The 18,949-nt window shown below is 48.2% G+C and overlaps 2 protein-coding genes across 3 annotated transcripts in view; both read right to left on the minus strand.

Moving 5' to 3' along the window:
• RFX4 (regulatory factor X4) overlaps window positions 1–6,881 on the minus strand; it is a 91,781-nt gene extending 84,900 nt beyond the window's left edge. The window contains exon 1 of the mRNA XM_032689512.1: window positions 6,474–6,881. Within this exon, the coding sequence (XP_032545403.1) occupies window positions 6,474–6,516 (43 nt within the window). The 5' untranslated portion in view covers window positions 6,517–6,881. The remainder of the gene's footprint in view (window positions 1–6,473) is intronic.
• A 9,924-nt stretch (window positions 6,882–16,805) lies between these two features.
• Window positions 16,806–18,949, minus strand: part of POLR3B (RNA polymerase III subunit B) — a 75,609-nt gene continuing 73,465 nt past the window's right edge. For both annotated transcript variants that reach the window (XM_032688977.1, XM_032688978.1), the window contains one exon: window positions 16,806–17,363. In XM_032688977.1, the coding sequence (XP_032544868.1) occupies window positions 17,234–17,363 (130 nt within the window). In that variant the 3' untranslated portion in view covers window positions 16,806–17,233. The remainder of the gene's footprint in view (window positions 17,364–18,949) is intronic.

An 18,949-nucleotide genomic window follows, 5' to 3' on the forward strand; every position in this document is an offset into this window, starting at 1 on the left:
AGAAATTAAGTTCAATTACCAATAAAAGAAAACAAAGTGCTTAACTGTAGCTGAAGTGAAGGAAACGAGGCAGTGCTGAGTCCTGCTTTTCGGCCTTGGGGCAATTTGAGCTGCAAATAAGCTGTCTCTTCCTGGGTACAGTGAGAGCTAAAGCTATATTTAACCCTCTCCACTTTTTCCTAATTTCAAATTTATCAGAAAGGGAAGAATGGACAAAAGTATTTAACCAACACTTCTTTATATACAGAGAATGAAACCACAGCAACAAGCAAGAGAGACTCTGACGCCAACTTAATGCACAGTTTCTAAGACTGGCTAATATTTTATATCTAACAAACTGTTCTTGCTGCAAATCTCCTGAGAAAAAATAAATGTAAATTAAGACAGCTTAGTACTGCTAGTTATGTATGTAAAATAGCTACAATTAAGTTATTACACATTCCCAGCTGTGGGGAGGGATCATTATGTGCTAACCCTGGGCACCTGCCACCTCCCAGGCACACACATGGACTTCAACAGGTGTTTCCCTTGTGAAGCCATTGCAGGATCAGGACCCATCTCCAACAGCAAATTGCACCACAGTTTTAAAAGCTCACAGAAACTCTTTGGCACACATATATAATCCTGTAGGACCTGAAAGATGTGTGTAAACATGCCCGTAGTACAGACATATTAAAAAACCTATGCGGGCCTCCACTGTCTTAATCATCGCCACATACTCTTCCTTCCTACACTTGTCATCTATAGAATCGCTCAGCCATCAAATATCCTTTATGCTATCCATCTTCCTAAGTAGTATGTTAGCAATCAAATCTCCTGGCTGCTGGAGTGCTGGGCTCCAGCAGGGTCGGATCACACTGGGTATTCATTTTCAGACACAATGAAACAAACAGAAAATCCAGCCCAGATGCAGGGAAACAGACAAGTGGGCGAACTTAAAAAATTCACAAACCTCAGTGCTCACAGAATTGTGAGCTAATTATTTGGACTCCAATGTCACATCAAGTATCCCCAAAGAACTGACCTTATATTCGTATTAGTTACATGACAGCCCACCACTGCTCTCAAGGCATTGTTATGAACCATCAAGCCCCAGCTGCATTTAAGGCCACCTCTTCAAAAGTCTTGATCTGAAGAGGCACTATCATTTCATCACCACGCGGATTTCAGTGATCCCATGATTTGATCTTTAGTTTGCTGCAGTGAAATCCTATGTATGGAAATCATATCCCAGGGGATGCACTTCCTTATGGCTGTCCTAACTTGCAAACCAGTTGCAAGTTAAGGTGGAAGAAGGCAAAGGTGCTTACATTTGGAGATGCTGCAGATTTTACAGCTACACTAACCTTCTTCCTTGCCTGCACACTCACTGCATCACTGGCTGAAACCCAGACTTATTTTCTAAAAGCAAACAAGCCAACAACCCTGATGGAAGCAGGATACTCTTCCAATGACTTTATGTGGGACAGTTCTAGCAGCATCACAAGTATCTTAGCACAAAATTTCTAATTTCTAATTTCAAGAAGATCTTTTTCTCCATGTATGTTTGCTATAGCAAAGGTGTAATGGTGATAGACTGAGTCTATGGGTTTCTTTACAGTCTCAAACCCAAAAGTTTTATCTGTCTGAATCCAGAGTCCCTTCTGTAATAGTTCAACTCAAATAAAATCTTGAGGACTATAAACCCTAAACTGCACCTTAAATAAATTAAATAGTTTCCTACAGTTCTCTGGCTATTCTCATGCAAATATTTGTTTTAGTTCTTTTTTCTCTCCATCCTTTTAAAGACCTTTTCTCTACTGCAGGTAAATAACAGATTGCAGAGCAGTGAAAAGTATCACAATTCCCCTTCCCTAAGAATTTTAGAATTAATTCATTAACAGACAAATATATCATAAAATTGTTCTTTTCTCTGAGTCAGACTTAGAAGATAAACTTAATTCAAGGAAATTTTGACCAAATTACAAACCTCTAAAAAAGTTCCTACAGATTTTACAAAGTTAATAAAACCCCCTCAGGAATGAAGACCTAATCCAGTGATGGGACTTACATTTAGATCCCAGTTCTGCTGCTGCTGAAGGCAAAGGGAGCTGCCAAGGATCAGGCCCTTCAGCGCAAACATTGCCTGCAGGATCTCCACAGGCAGCAGGAAAAAAGAAACTTTATATTGGGTTGATTTTTTTTCCCCCTGCTCCATTTCTTTCATGTGTGAAAGCTTATGAGACACAAAATGACATAGGACAAATACTCAGGTTTAACTATACAAAGGACTAGTGGTATTTCTTTTGCATCTCCGTATCATATCAAATTTAGAATTCCAAAGAATCATTGGATCATCTTAACTGCACAGCAGATAAGAGCTTTTATAAACACAAATTCTAGAACAGTAAAGAACTTTTTTTTTACTTATTCCAATAAAAGTAAGTCACTTTTTTGTTTAAGTACGAAAAGTACTCCAGGAAAGTAAGGGGGAAAAAGCCAATAGCAAGTTTCCTCTTTACTATGTTGCAATAAGCAAAGCAAACAGTTTTCAGAAGCAAAACCAACCATTCGTTTGGATTAAACAAACTGGAATGCAGGATCCCACAACTCAGCATCACACATATATTCTGAAATGTCACAGCTCCATTCCCAACTAGCATTCAAGTACTTACTACCACTATTGGTAATTTCATTAATTGAACCAGGATATGAAAGCCATTAATTCCCTTCAATCAGTGCTTATATGCTAGATCATTTTATATGGCAGGCTTGTCGCAAAGGTCACCCACCCACCACTGCTGCAACACCTGTCTATGTTGTTAAGAAGACAGACTGAAATCTGGCCACTGCCACAAAGTTTTCAACCCAGGCGGCAGAACCAGCTTTTCGTGGTTCAAACAAACTGCTTTAAGGGCCTAATCCCAGTGTCCTTGACCGCACTGAAAAGCTTTCTGCTCATTTTAATGGGCTTTGGATCAGCTCCTAAGTCTCAGCTTCACGTCCCAAGGACCTCATCCATCTAGCGCCTGGAAACCAGCGGAGGTTTTGCCTGGCTCCAACACTGAAATAACGAGGGATATTTATTGAGTTGTGCAGAAAAGTTGCGCTCCAAGAACGTGCCTCTGTTTCCTCCGGCTCCTGCTCCCTGAGAGGGGCGGCAGATGCCGCGGGGAAGAGAAGTTGGGGGCCACCTGGGAAATCCACACCGCCCCGCGGCCCCGCACGCCGCTCCCGACCGGGCGGCGCCCCCGAGAGCCCGGCGGGGAGTCCTGCGTGGGAGAGCTCCCTTGGGGCGGCGCGGGGGGGCTGAGCACCGGGGCCAGAGCTCTGCCCCGCCGGCAGCGCCCCGCACTCACCGTGCCGATGTCACTAGGGGGGGCTGCGGCTGTGGAAACCCGCTATTAACGCTCGGGGTAGCCCGCAAAGCCTCCTTCCCCCGGCCCAGCCGCCCCTCGGGGCGCCCTGGGGCGCTGGCTCCGAGCACCCAGCCCGCCGGTGCGCTTAGCCGGGGGCGGGGATGGGGTCCTGGTGCGGCGGTCCGCAGTTCCCCGGCAGGCTCCGGGCACAGAGGTGTCGGGTTGCCGACGGGGCTGCGGGGTGAGAGCCGGGCCGAGCGCAGGGCAGGCGGAGCAAGCCCAAAACGCAGACACAGCCCTCCCGGGATGAGCCCTTTGTGACCCACAGCGGAGGGGCGGGGGAGCCCCAGAGGGGGCCACACACTTCCCCGGCGGCTCGACGGCTCCCGGCCTGGCTGGGGGCAGGTACGAGTCCGAGAAACTACCCCTGGGGGCGGGCAGGCGCCTGACGCAGCTAAAGGCGGCGGCAAAACGGTGAGAGGAAAGATGCCGCAAACTCACCGAGAAGGGCGTGTGGCCCTCCGGGGTGGGTGTCCCATTCACCGACCCCGGGCCGGGCCTGAGGGCAACGGGAGAGCTCCGAGGGCAGCTCCTCGCCAGCGCCACCGCGCCGTGCCCAGGCCGGGCCGTCGGGGCCGGGCGCTGCTGCGGGAGCGCTGCCGCTGTCCGGGCCCCGGGATGGGCTGGGGGCTCCCCGAGACCCCGTGAGGCCAGAAATCCCCTCGGCCTTGGTGACAGCCCCCATGGGTCACTCTACAGGTTAGGGAAACGGGAACCAAACTCGGTGGAAGCACACGGCACTGCTGGGGGAAGGTGAAGGAACGAAACCATTCCCCTACTTCAAAATTAGAATCGCGGGTGATTTTTTTTTTTTTTAATCCCGCTGGTTTCGGGGAAAACTGTTGAGGATAAATTAAAACATGACTTATTTTTTTCAATGAAGCCATATTTCTCCACAATGCAAAAGGATCTTTACATAACAACTGAAACTCAGGAGAAAAGCTAATTGGATTAAGTCCTCTGAAAGGGAGGTTAAGGTGTCTGAATGAGACAACTGCAAAGCTCCACTTTTCTTGCCATCTGTTTAGCAAGACTAAAATGTTTTTTGATTAATATTATCTTAATCAATCATGCTGCCATTTATTATAACTATACTGAAATTAAGGAACGAATAGTACGGAGGCTCAGCCGGAGGATGTACAATTCTTAAAGGAGGAATAGAAAACGCGGGGCTTTTTTTTTTTTTTCTGTTACGCTTGATTTTTTCTTTTCGTAAAAGCCCGTTCCACTCGACAACGAGATGATGCCGCCCGTTCCCTTAACCCCACCTCGGCAGTGCTGCCGGACAGGAGAGCAACTTTCTCTAACACCCTACTAACTCCTGCACGCGCTCTGACCTGAACACAACGATTCCTTCCCCGCCGAACGCTTTCTCCCAGGAACAGCCCGCCAGGGTTTTTACAGTCCTGGGGGCCCCGCAGTAAATGTGGCCCAAACCCGGCTGATGTCGCCGGTGGCCGGAGAGGGGCCGAGCCCACCCGGTGCGTTGAGCGCCCCGCGCCGGGACCGCTGCAGGAACAGCCGAGCGGGGTCGGGCAACCCGCCCTCCCATTCTCTCTTTTTTCTTTTTTTTTTTTTTTAATCAATATTTAAATTATACAAAAATGCCCATCGGGCTGCTTTGGAAACGAGGGATGGGAGAGCCCTTGACGGGTTCGTGATGGCAGGGAGCGAAGCGGTTCCGAGGCCGGGTCTGCCCTGCCCCATCGCCCCTTGGCCCGTCCCCACCCGCACCAGCTGCACCAGCACGGCGCCGGCAACGCCGGAGGAGCCGGGACGGAGCTGCGGAGCCCCGAAGACCGGCGGAACGCGGCCCACCGAGGCCGTCGGGGAAGGGCAGAGGGGACCTGATCCGGCTGCGGGGCTGGGACAGCTCAGCTCTCCACTTCCCCGGCCACCTTGCCCCCTGCACGGCAGTCATAGCCGGCGCAGCGGCTGCAGGAGGGGACGGGCAGATCAGGAGCGGGCAGAGCGGGGGCCGTCCCTAAAGTGCGAGTTGTCCGCCTGGGAAACGCCTGGGAGGGCAGGCAGGCAGGCAGGCAGAAATGGAGGAAGGGATGGAGTAAGGGGACCAGGGAGTGTTTTCCTGTGCTAATAAAATAAAGGAAAATCTCAAAGGTTACCGTGGCGGCCGCCTGCCTTCCGCTGCACGCGGGAGCGCTGGGGCTGCGCCCCGGGCAGAGCGCAGCGTTTGCGGCCGCTGGAAACCGCGGGAGAACGGGCAGGGCGGCGGCAGGGAGCGGGAGAGCTGGGCCCGCGGTTTCGGGAGGCTGCCGGCTGACAGCCGCCGTGGGATAGACCTAGGCCTGGGCCCTGCCCCGGGCAGAGCCGGCACCCGCCGCCCCACGTCCCCCGCCGCCGTCCCCGGGCCGGGCCGGGCGGCAGAGGCGGCCGTCGGATGGCGGGGCGCGGACTGCGGCCCTCGAGGCCGGCGGCCTCTCCACTAAGGCCGTCCCCGTAGCCTCCCGCCGGGGCTTCTCCCCTTTGGCGGCGCTCGCTGGTGGGACTCCAGCCGCCCTTCTCCCGTCCGCTTGCCGGATCGTCCAGGGCGTCGTTTGGGGGAGCGGGGAGAGAGACCCACCCTGCCCTTCCCCAAACTGCCTTCTCTCCAAATCGGCCAAGTCCCGGCTCTGCCCGCGGGACAAGACGACCTCGGTGCTGGGCTTGCCCTAGCCCACCAACCATCTTCCTTAATAAACCTCGTTTTCTCTCCCCTCTGAAAGGTTCTACTCAAACCTAAGCGAGCGTCTAAAAGTAGAAGAGGACGGGCAATTAGTTTGCCGGCCGGCAGCGTATGAAGAAGAAAAAAAAAAAAAAGAAAAAAGAAAAACCACCCTCTGCTCCATCGTAACTGCAAGTGGAACCGCAGGGCTCCTCCAGCCCAGGAGCGAGAGCTCCCCCTCCGCGGCCCCCGCACCTCGCTCCCCCGCACACACCCGGGCTCATTTGCCTGCGAGGTCGGTGCGGCGGGCAGCTCCTCCCGCTGCCGCCCGCGCTGCCTCCGCCGCCACGGTCAAGTTAAAAAGTCCTCCCTGACGGGCGAGAAGAGCCCGCTGCCTGCGGGGGGGGACTTACCTGTGGAGTCCATATCGGGTTCCTCCAGCAACCCGCAATGCATGCTCTTCCCATGGACGGGACGGGAGCCCCAAGGTCCCGGGGTGTGGAGAGCCCCTATCTCAGAGATGCGCGGGGGAGAGGGAGCAGGGTGGCGGCGAGGGGGTGGGGAGGGAGGGCAGAGGCAGATAGTTGGGGAGGGGGGTGTAGAGCGGGAGAGAGGGACACTCCGTAATCCAGCAGGGCAAAGCCAGACCCGTCAAAATGTTTGCGGATGTTTCATGGGAAAAAGCATCATTTTATAGAAGCCCTGATGGGAGAAATGTCATTGATAGGCCAGCCAGCCTGATGAATGGCTGCTACTCAGATGGGGATGTGGCAAGGCTCAATGTGAAGCCCATTGTGATGCTGTTTTGAATAAGAAAAGCTTTCCTCCAAAAAGGGGGGCCTTAGATCTACGCAATCCCAACACTTCGACTTCCCTCTTCTATTAGAGCATTAGAAACGTTTTTCTTATTTAAAGTTCCAGCGGTCTTTCCACTCCTCCCTTCCCTCCCCCAGCCCCCACCCAAGGTCCTTGGCTCATTACAGCCCGAGATCAAAATTGGCTTAGATCTTCAAACGGGCAGTAGGTTTGGGGTTGTGTTCTTTGGGGCTGCCGAGTGTGCGTGCAGCGCGGCCGAGCTCCCCTCCTCCTCCTCATTCTCCTCCTCCCGATGGGCTCTGAGTTGGGATCCTTAGCGGGCACATGGCATTGGAAGCTGCATAGCTTCCCAAGTATCTTGTAAGCTTAGTTTATTGTAGAATAATAAAAATTTAAAAAGGACGATGTGTGTGGGTAGGAAAGGGGGGTGTGAGGGGAGAGGGAAGCAGCCAGTGTCTCGGCAAGTGATGCTGGCGCTGCAGTCCTGCGGCAGGGACTCCCATGCGTTCCCCGGGCCTCGGGGAGCGAGGGCAAGACTGGGTGGGGGCCGCCTGCCACCGGCTTGTCTGGCAGCGGAGAGCGGCTGGCCCGGAGAGCTTTCCGTGGGACCCGGCGGAAAGCAGGGGGGTGGGTGATCCCGACTGCCAAGAGAAATGAAGAACCGAACGGGTGCGTTTTCGAACTGGTGTTGCCTCCCAGCTTTAGTCCCAGGATGCGAAGATCCCATTTCGGGTTAGAGGATTGAGGGGGGAGAGGCAGGCAGGACAGAGGCTGAAAAAAGTTGCTTATTCTGCATGCGGTTGTATGTGCTGGAAGTGGAAGTAAAAGTGCAAAGCTAGGGCTCTGATAAAAGTGGCTGGTTTAGGGAAGGAAAAGCTGTGATTAGAATATGAATAGAGCTCCAGGAGAGGAAGAGAAAGGGGGATTATAGCTGAATTACTTTGACCATGGACAGAGCCAACGTTTTCCACTCTTCTCCCCCTCTCCCCTCCCTACACCCAGACTACCCCCCTTCCCTCTCCCCTTCGGGGAAAAAAAAAAAAAGAAAAACAACAAAACCACCAACCCCACACAGCAAAACAAGCGGCGAGGTTGTTAAAGGGGAAGCCTGGCGCTCCGCAGTGCCTTCTCATCCCCAGGCGGGCCGGCGGCGGGGGAAACGCGGGGCACCTCGGCCCCGGCGAGGCAGGCGGGCGGGCAGCGGGGGGCCGCCGGTGCGCACCCCCTGGCTGAGCTTTGGCGCGGGGAGCCCAGTGTGCACGGAGAGGAAGCCGGTAAAAATAATACCGGAGAGACACAGTGCAAAAACCGAGTCCAGGGTCGGCGGAGAAGCTCTCGCGGTGGCGGAGGGGTGGCCGGCCGGCTTTGCCCGCCGCGGGTATTTGTCGGGCGAGGCGGGAGCAAGGCGCGGAGAGGCTGATGCTTCTCCTCCCTCTGCCCCCTTCCCTGTCAAAAACCAACTCCAACCCAAAGAAAGGGTTCTATGCTTTCTCGACGGCGGATTTCCATACCTCCCTTCCCTCCACCACCCCTGTGCCGCCGGGGCTGGCCTTGTCCCAGGTGGCACCGCACCGGGCCCAGACGGGACAGGCACGACGGGCCCTGTGCCGCCGCCTCCCCTCGACGGCGCGGCCCGCGGCTCCTGCTGCTGCTCCGGCCTTCTCCGCCAGGTCCCATCGCCCCCGCCCCGGCCTCCTCGGGGCTTCTCGGCCACCTGCTGCCGCCCCCGCGGGGCCCTGACCCGCTCGCCTCCCTCACACCCGCCGGCATCGGGACCGGCATCCCGCTCGCACAGCGAGGGGGACACGCTCAGCCCCACCGCTAAACGCCCTGTGGGCCTTACGGTGTGGGTGAGGATATTTTTGATTGCCACCGCCAAAACAGGGACATTTCCCCACCTTTTTATGGTTTATCCCCTTTTCTCTTTCTCCCAAGGCTTTACCGTGGATGGTGCAAGCCCTGAGAGGAGCCCGAGGGAAGCCCGTGGGTGAGGGGCCTGTGGGGAGGCAGAAGCCCCACGAAAACGTGAGGGATATTTTTATCTTTGAGCAGGGCTCGTCTCGGAGGAGTTTTGAAACTAGCGTTAGCTTTAAAAACCAGGAGACGCTGCCGGTACGCGGGGAGTTACCTGGTGCCTGCAAGGCTTCCAAGGGGTGGTCACAGCCCTCGGCAGCCCCGGGGACTGAGGCTCCCAGCCCTGGGCCGGCAGGAGCCCGAGGGCACTCGCCATCGCTCCCGGGCACGGGGAGGTGCCCGCTCCCGCTGCAGGAGGGCAGCGGCAGGGAGTGGCCTGGCTACTGGGAGCGTGGAACACCTGCGTGTGAAAATTCGGCCTTCACCGGTGTAAACCTTCAGAGAGCTGCTCCCGTGTTGTTGACGTTCCAGGGATGAGCAAAATAAAAACACAGGATTTGTGAACACAGGGTTATGTTCTTTCTGGGGGTGATGAGAAGGGTGGGATTTAGTGCCGCCTGGATATCTAGAGGCTTGGGCTGTTCTTTGCCATGTTTGCTATAGAGGATGATGTGTGGGCAGTAGCACTTCTGTTAGACCAGAGGTACTGTTGCAATGTGTTTACCCCCTGCCTTTCCTGGTTAGTTCCTGTCCCCACATTCTTGTGGAATATGTCGATGATGTTGCCTTCCTGCTTACCTAATCCCCCCTCAGTGTCTCAGATCACCTCGGTGCACTTCCATATCTCCATTATTGTTTCTTGTTTGGACTTTGCTTACCTGTTTAAAAAGAATCACATGCTTGATTCTTCTGAAAGCATGGAGCATCTCCTGTGCTGCAGGCTGGTGGTTTTCAGATGGAAGCATTGCAAGTCACCAGTTTGTTTGTTTGTTTGTTTGTTTTTAACATATATGCTGCAGGATTCGATTTGATACAACGGGCAGGTCTCAGCAAGGATGCAAAAAGTACACAACTGGGAATTTTCACTCCAAGTTCTTGCCTACATAGATCATCTACAAGCCATAAAATATACAGACACTAACCCTACACTGCATCAGATGATGTATTTTTAGTGGAGAGGGACTCTGAGAAGAATACAAACTTGTCCTGGTGCACGGAGGTAAGAGCAGGGTCATCAAGGGAACAGAAAACACATTACAGGTTGCTGAACAACTGGAGGCAAAGCTGACATACCCTTTTAGGTGACCAACTGATAGTGAGTTTCTTTTGATGGTTTAGCAAAGCAGAGCAGAGTGGAAGTATGACAGTTCATATCAATTTATCACCTACATAATTTGAGATCTTTCAGAAAAGCAAGTTTCTCGTCTACCACTCTGCAGCTGACTGTGTCAGTAGGCTGTAACCACACAAACTTTTTTTGCCAAAAAAAGCCTCTTATTCTGGTACTAGACTCTGAATACCTGTATGAAACTGTAACAAATATTTTGTGGGAAAAACCCAAGAAAAGCATTTTCAACAAAAGAAAACTACTGGCACAGGAACAAAAAAGTATAAACTGTTATCTATTAATTTAGCTAATTCTATTTAAAGGCAACTTTAGGCTGAAGTTCTACAGAAGTTTTCCCATAGACTATCAGGGACGAGAGCCTGCATTAATTTTTGGAACGGATATGAATTGCTTGTGAAAGGAGTCACGTAAAATGGTTCTCTGCAATACCAGGGATCTGACTTCAGTGACTCAGGGGATCCCTCTGGATCCAATGTATCTCTGCACAGGCTGTAAGATTGCTGGCAACAGCCAAACACACAGTGACACTTCATTATTTTAGCAGTGGTTGTGGTCTGTGAAAGCTTCCATATTTTCTTGCCCGCGCCAGCAGCCTCCTCTCAGTATGAACCCATGCTTCTGTCCATCCTCCTTCCCAGCCCTGTTCCTCTGTTTCTGCTATCTTCATCTACTGGGCAAATCCCGTGGAAGAAACAGAGAAGGATCTTGTTTCTGTGTTGGCTTCTCTTTCCCACTTACTCATCTTTATTACCAGAACAGGAAATGTTAACTTTATTTTACATATATTAACACCCCTGAGGAAGCTATTCATATAGGTGAAGGACAGGATACGGAGTAAGCTGACAGATGACTTCTGGAATCAACTCTGTGTATGTGCTTGGGGAACATGATGCTGACAGATGCAGGAACTGGAAGAGGAACATCAAAAGGCTGCCTATGTAAACACGTGCACCGATTCCTTCAAAAGGCTTTAACTGATACAAGCACCACACGAAAGTGGCTAAGGCAGGCACATACGCAGGTATGTGGGAGAAAAGCAGCAGAAGAGCAGACGCATGCAAATGATGGATTGCACATGCACTGGGCAGGGGGCACCTTCCTTTTAGCTTGAAAGAAAAGTAACTTGAATTGTGGCTGGCTTGCTGTAACTGTAGACATGTCTGAAGCCAAGTTTTGTTGAAGATGAGCAAAGGTCAGTCTTAAATGATCTCCTCTTATTAATGCTTGTGAAAGGAACTTTGCCCAGCCCGAGTTTTCTCAGGTTTATGAAGCAGTGCAGTGCCAGTGTCGCCAAAATGAATCAGTGGAAATATCTTGTTCACACTGGTCAGTCCGCATGGAGGGAGGGAATTCACTCTTCTGGGTAGTATCAATATCCAGGGGAGTCGAGAACTCCTGTCCCAAGGGCTGCTGCCCAGAATGCTCAGTCTGGGAGACACTTGCTGACTTGAGTATGAGAAAAGGGCAAGCAGTCATCGATTTCCGAGCTCGCACCAGATTTAGCAGGCTTTTGTTGTGTGTGGCTGGTACCAGTTACCAGAGGATTTGTACTGTGTATTGGAAGAAGAGTCAGCCCTAAAAGCTGTTACAGACAACAGACACAGAAAAGATCCATTCCAGACTGCATCTCAGCTGCCGAACAACTGGATGTGAAGCTGTCATATCCTTTTAGATGATAGACTGATAATAAGCTTCTTTTGATCCGCCTGGAGCACGGAGAATTACCTTCAGTGCCTGCCTCTGACTGGCAGGGGGAGGCCTGAATGCAGTTTGTTTGCAATTCACTAGGAGTTCAAGGGAAAACTGTTTCCATTATTAGAACACAATTTTAGCAAGAAATTAGAACTTTGCTATTTAGCACACCGATTCCTTTCTTAGTTTTTGAGTTAATTTTCTGTTTATAATGTTTTATTGTCGAGTAGACAATAACTACCATGCACCGTCTGGAATGGTAAAGCATATGCATAGGTCACAGTAGCTCCCCAAAACTCATGCTAGCGAAAGACAAAGGCTCTGCTGCAGTTACCAGCAGGGAATTGCTTTTGATTTGGAACTAACATTCTGCTTATATACTGACTGGGAGGAGGGGACAACGACATGCACAACCAAGTTATTGGAAAAAATACGTGGTCACTGGAACCACCTTAGAGGTACCTGCCCCAGGACATAAACAAGTAAAGGGGTAACTGCAATTAGGAGAAATATATAGCTGTTGTTTTTTTTTTCTTTTTTCCCCTAGCAGTGAGATGTAAAGAGCAATGGGCAGCTCATGTGCTTGGAAGGATTTTTTTGAAGATGGAACAAAGACCTAAGTCCATTTGCTGGGTGTACCACAAAATCTTTGCTGTTGATTTTGAGACAGGAATAAAGCCATATAAACTGCTTTTTAAAAACTGGATCTTTAAAAATTCTCTGTATTGGCTCTGACCTTGGTTTGGAGCGTTTAACTGTTCTCGTGTTCTGGGATGTATTTTCATAAGTATGGAAGGCAAGGAGGGTGTATTTTGCCTCCTAGACTCACACAGTGAGTTCTTCAATAACTGCTGAGACGCAAAACTGAATTCATGCAGTCTTTGCTACCTGAAAGCACAGAGTCTGACTGGGGCCACATATCCAGGACAGAGTAAGACCAACAAAGCAGTTGTCCTTACTCCTGCACTTCTCTACTCCTTCCCAAAGAAAGAACTTCACTGAAAGAACTTTCCAGAGAAAGAGCTCACCCACTGAAACTGGTGGGTCCATGCTGAGATGGAAACACTTCATGAGGAGAATGGACTGAAGTCAGAACTTGTGTTCAAATATGTTCAAGTTTCTAGCACGATTTAGGTCTAAATAATGGATCCATTTTCCGGGCTTCTGAGCCTTAGACACAGAAACTGGAATCCGCATCCTCACCGTGCCTTGCACACGTTAAGCCTCCCAGCACTGATCCAGATAATAGCAAAGAGTCACCATCTGGCTGGATTTTACGGTTTGATGAAGTGCTCAGTTTTAAGGCAAGCACGTGTCTGGCACCTGGGGACCGTGGAGCCCTGATCCCAGTTCTGGCACAGTCTTTCTGTGGCCCTGGGCAAGTCACGTCCTCTTCAGAGGCGGGAATTCATCAAGTGCCCCGTGGCCCTGCTGAAATGGCAATGGGCTGTAAAACAATCCTCAGCTCCAATGGGAGGAGAGGCCTGGCTGGAGGGGGCTCTCAGCAGCGTTCAGCCAGCTCAGTGCCACAGCTCCAGAGGTGCCTGTGCTGGGACACGGATGAGGAGGGTTCTGTGGGTCACGGGGGAGGGCTGCAAGCCAGGCAGGTTGTTTCAAGGCTTGTGCTCCATCACATTAGGGCCATCCTTGTCCTCAGGAGCCTCAAGGCAGAGAAAGTACAGATACATTTTCAGCCCCTCTAGTTTGGTTTTACAGCTGTGTGATGCCAGCTATTCTTGCCATCAGGCTTTACAGGTGTGGTCTGAGCAGGGCTTCCAAATCCACTTTCAGACACACAGCACTATTCATTACATTGTTATCACAAACCAATGAAATATCCTCCAGTCTTCATAGGCATTTAATTATGATGTACTCCCATTTTGCTATAAACCACAGATATTTTTCTATTTACCATTAAAAAACATGAGAAAAGACAGTGATTTCTCATCATCATGGGTCTGTATTTTTCCTTGGTTTTCCTCCCTGTTTAAGCAACAAGTCAGAAGTCCAAAGAATTAAAAGCTCTCTTTGCTGCACACTGAAGCTTCTTTGTAATGAAGATATGGACATTGCAAACGAAACCAATTATGCTTAGTGGGAGCTCTTTACTTTTCACACCTTAAAATTATTACATCTCAGTATGCCCAAATTTCATAATATATCCTCTTTGAAAGCCAAAATTGGCCAGTCTGGTTTCATTTTTCTTTATAGTTTGTTTTTCTAGTTTCTATGTTTAGATACATTTACCTTAAAGAAAAAAAAAGTAAAAAACTAGTAAGGGTTACGTAAATGATTTGAAGTGAAGCTGTTTTCCTGAACCCTAAACAAATGACCTACCTTGCTCACAGTTCCAGAACAGGCCAAAAGCCCTGTACTTTGCTCTGCCCCACTGCATCCTGCAGCCCAGCCTCAGCTTCATTCTGTTTCTCACAGCCAAACAGTAGGGCTGGACATGTACAGTATTCAACAGGGTACACAGCTTCGAATCCTTTATCTGCAAAGTAAATGGCAACTTAAACATGTCATATGGAGTTAGGTGTCTTTTCTATCGCAGCACACACCTCTAGCTCGTAGCAGAAAGTGGACTGTATTCAGCATTTCAGCTGGGACTAATGCTCATGGCCTTCATGCTGAACAGCATTTCTGGAAAGCTTGTCCTGGACACTATATACAGGGATTAAAGAAGTTGCAATGGAATTAAAACTTCATGGTAGTTTTCTAGCCACAGCTCCTTATGCTAGAGCCTTCAGATTTTGTCAAGTGTTGTTCAGAATATTGTGTGTAATTCAGCAGTTAGACAGAGTCATGGCAGGGTTGATTTGGGCAAGTGTAGCTACGGCCGTACAGCCGCGAGCTGACATAAGACCTCTTTGTGAAGGCATTCATGGTATAAAAAGGGGGGGAGGGGAGATTGTCTGGGAAGATAATTCAAAGGGCTGCAAAGATGAGGCTCACCAGAGGAAAGTAGTGTGACAGCTCTGAGGTTCTGAGAATGCATTTTACCTCATCGGTCCACGCAATGTAATTTTTCCTGACTGCAGTAAGATTCCTTCCTTCAATTGCCACTTTGACCAACCATATTCTAGGAATCCATAGTGGTTTGTTCCGTTTCTGCTGCTGGTTTTGTAATGCTTATTCCACTGCCAAGAGATTATTTGCAGGTGTCTATTATGAGGGAACTTAGGCAGCCTCTTAGAGAAATATAAAACTTGAAAATCAGAGTTTCAACTCAAATTTGCACTCAGATAAGCCTCCTGTGTATGTACAGGCTTAGGTTAGGCAGCAGTGATGTGTAAATCGAACTGAGGTAGTTATTATAAGATTAGTTGATAGTGGGTGACCCCAACTTACTGCCAGACATGTCTCATTTCTACGTTCTACTGGATCCATCATTCTTAAAGTTGCCCCTTTCTTCCTAAACTTCAGCTATTACAGAGGATTTCCTTCAGCCTCACAAAACCATTCATTCCCATGCTTTCACTGGCTTGAGGTAAGCCAGCTGCAAGGTTCCCCCTCAAGTCCACACACAGACCTGTTCTCTCAATGGGGTTGCTCATGAGCACACTCCTTTGCTCCTCCTCTATCTCTGCTGTATCTGCTTAAATTTTCACAGGTGTAATTGTTCACACTGCACAGTCTTTCATGTCCTGTAGCTCCAGCCACCCAACGTGGGAGACCACTTAAGAGAGAACTAGCAAGCAAGAATCCTCAGCGAGGTTTCCCTGGTGCAGGCCAGCACGTAGCCTTAGAGGCTCACTCCCTCTGCTGGTGCTCCCGAGCGGCAGCTGGGCCATCTCAGGCACCAAAGCACAGATTGTTCATTTGGTTGGGGCTTTTGGTTAACCTCTTCCTCCAGTTCGAAGCAGTCACTCTTTTATAACTCTTTGTAAATAACCCCGAGCTATTCAGATTCTGGTAGAAGTGCTTCAAGAGCTTTTCCAATCCAAATGTGCTGTGTTGACATCTGTGTCGTCATTAGTACAATTACAAATAAAAAGGAAAAAAAAAAAAAGGAAAAAAGTGAAGAAAAGTAGAATCTATTTCTTCAGACTTGACTTTTAAGCCAAAACACAAAACTCCTATTTCAAGCATTTTGGTGGAAGGTTAAAAAGCAAGCCTACTCAGGCTGATGCTCGTCTGTGCTCCTTAAGCAGCTAAGAGAACAGCAGCAACATGACTGCATGAACAGTGTCAGGATCAGCAGGATCAGCACGCACAATTCAGCCATATGAGGAGACAAAGAGCAACTCAGGACTTTCACATGATAGGCAGTGTTCTGTATCCTCACTGATCCAGAGTGCTGCTTTGCACTGAAGCACATGGACATGCACAGACCTCATGTGGACTTCAGTGGGACTACTCCTTTGCTTAAAGAGTTAACAGCATGCTTTGCTGAGTAAGGGCTCAAGTGAGTTTAGGGTACTAAGCTACTCTTAGTTCATCCACTGCTTTAGTTCTAGGCCTTAGATCTCATGAAAAAATTCAGCTGTTCCCTTTCTAAATCCTTTCAGGTCATTCAAACCTGCTTCACTGTCAGTGAAGGATTTCTTGTTCTTTGTATGCTTAGTTTTGTTCCTAAAAAGTAGTTATGCCCATATATTAAAAAAGTTCTACAGTCCTATGACAGCATACATCATTACTAGTGTTTGCAACCCATCTTTTCAGGGCTTTGAGCCAGTGTATTATCAAATCTACTACACTCAGTAGAAACTGAATGGGTATCTGTAAGCTGTAGTATGCACTTGCTATGTGTGCAGTCACCTCCTCCCTTGAACTTCATGCAAACTGAGAACATTCAGCTGAAAGCAGATTACCTGCACAATCACACCACTGCTTGCACAGAAATGCACCTGCACATTGAAATTTCACTCAAAATGTCTGATATCAAGTTCTTGAGAAAGCAGTTTAATTTCTCTAAGCTTGACACTACTTAAGAAAATTTCAACGCTTTAACAAAACGCTATAGGAAGAGGAAAATGGTTTAGACATTACAAGACTTTACCATCCTCACACAACTATCAACATATTCACCCAGTATTATTTAAAACATTTATTAATCTTTCATATTACACTGGTCTGGAAAACATTTTTAACCTCTATGAATAAGATGTGTATTTAGCTCAGCTTGAGCCCTAGTCCAGCAAAGAACTTTTCAAAAGCAAGCATGGGATTGTCTGAAGTAATCCAAATGCTTTGCTGGATCATGGTCTTATTCCACAATTCCCACATGTCCTGTTCACGACTAATCAAGGCTTTTGGAACTGCTCCTAGCGTATTTTGCTGACAGACTCTTTCATGTCAATTTAAAAATGGGGAGGATACGTAAGAAAGATTTCTTACTGTCTTGCACCTCCCTTCTACCCACTCAGGTTTTAGAGTTATTCCCGTTCACCAAAAAACCTCCCAGTTGTATATGCTGGATTTCAATTCTTAAGGTATGTTTTTCTATCTTTTTCATCTTGTTCATTCATTGTACTTAGCTAGTTTTAGCCTAGGTATGATGTTCATTGACTGCAGTTCTTGGAATAAAAGTTTACAGGCATAAGGTATGCGCAGGGAAGACACATGACACGACGATTTGCAGTAGTGGCACCTAGGGAAACAAATAAAAAGAAAGTCAGAGTTGGTCCATAAATGAATTTCTGCAGGAAACAATTGCCATTAGCCACTGGTTTCTTTGCCCACCTGCATTTAAACAGTGGTCTCAGTCCTAGGAAGCGCAAAGTGCTTGAGACACATTTTAGCACTTAAGTAAGTCATAACTTTAAGCCCTTAAATAATCTGACTGAAGCCAATAGGAGCTTAATGTTAAACTTGCACTTTTCTTGGAGGACAATCACAATGCTCAGGAGCTGAGCAGGACTGACTTCTACTTCTTCACCACTCACAGAACTGTCAACACAAATTCAGCACTGCTTAACGACAGAAAGGAGGTGAACAAAGCTAAGTGTTTCTCAAAAAATGGTTAATGGTCTGGTTTCTGTCATATATAGGTCACAAAAAGAAGATGCAGGAAGAAAGAAGGTTCTTTCTACACAATTTCACCCTATAATATCTCAAATAATTTCACTTTCCAGAAAAGAGGCACCTCTCATCTTACATCTGTGTGAACAGCCAAAGCTTTAGTCAAGTTAGAAAACCAGTATAACTGCTTTAACACACATCCTTCGTGCTCTTTGCTCAAATAATGATCTTAAAATTCTGGAGGAAAGGGATTTTTTGTCATATAAACTTGACTACATAAGGAATATATAGGGTAGTCACTCAGCCATCTTTCCAGTATTGGGACTCAAGTTCAGTGGTGGTAGAAACTGTTTAAATTATTTAATTTCTTACTCTGTGTATACACAAAGAAAATTAAATATATTTCTTATAATTTTCCAACCTCCCTAGTTCCTCATTCTTCTGTATATTCCATCTTCTGGTTTTGGAGAATTGCAAAACCCCGTTCTTTGGGAACGGAGAGTGACTAAGTACTTCCTAATGGTCTAAAAAAGTTCTTCTTTTGTTCCTGTGTTTCAAAATCATATTCCTGGTATAAAGTCATAATAGTCTGAAGATCCAATTAAGGAAGAATTAGCAAAACTTCTACAAGTTTCTGAGGTACAGAATGAGGCTGAGAGTCAGCATCTACAATCAAGCCAGTGCTTAGTCTTGTTTCTGTTACCAGTGAACAACCTGACCTACAGCATGTGGAAGTCAGTGGGGTCAGGTCCCATGGTAAAGTTCTTGGTTATGAGGGTTGGCATTAGCCTTCCAGTTACTTTTTCAGAGTCTGCTAGTTCTTGTACAAACAGACTTTAGGAGCATGTCAAAGAGCTGGTTATTTTCCAAGAAAACTGTAGTTGCCGTGACTTTCACATGGTTTTTTTTTCTTTTTTTTTTTAAACCAAGAAAACTTTTAGCCAATGGTACAGAAGTCTAAATTACATTTCTGCAGTTTGTGATGAGGAATTAAGCTTTATTTATTCCCAGTAATTGCTTTAGCTTTGTCTAAATCTGACTATAGGCAGTAAGAAGGTAATAGAGTGAATTAGGTGTTTCCCTGGAACATGCTCTCTCCTGTAGACACTGTTAGGTAAGGGAAATGTTAGCAGGCCTTTAAAACAGAATAGACCTCAACTGCAGGTTTATTGCTGGACTGTTCTCCCAGTCCATATTTATAGGGATAGGTATATT

This window comes from Chiroxiphia lanceolata, chromosome 5 (genome assembly GCF_009829145.1).
Source record: "Chiroxiphia lanceolata isolate bChiLan1 chromosome 5, bChiLan1.pri, whole genome shotgun sequence".
NCBI classification, from domain to species: Eukaryota; Metazoa; Chordata; class Aves; order Passeriformes; family Pipridae; genus Chiroxiphia; species Chiroxiphia lanceolata.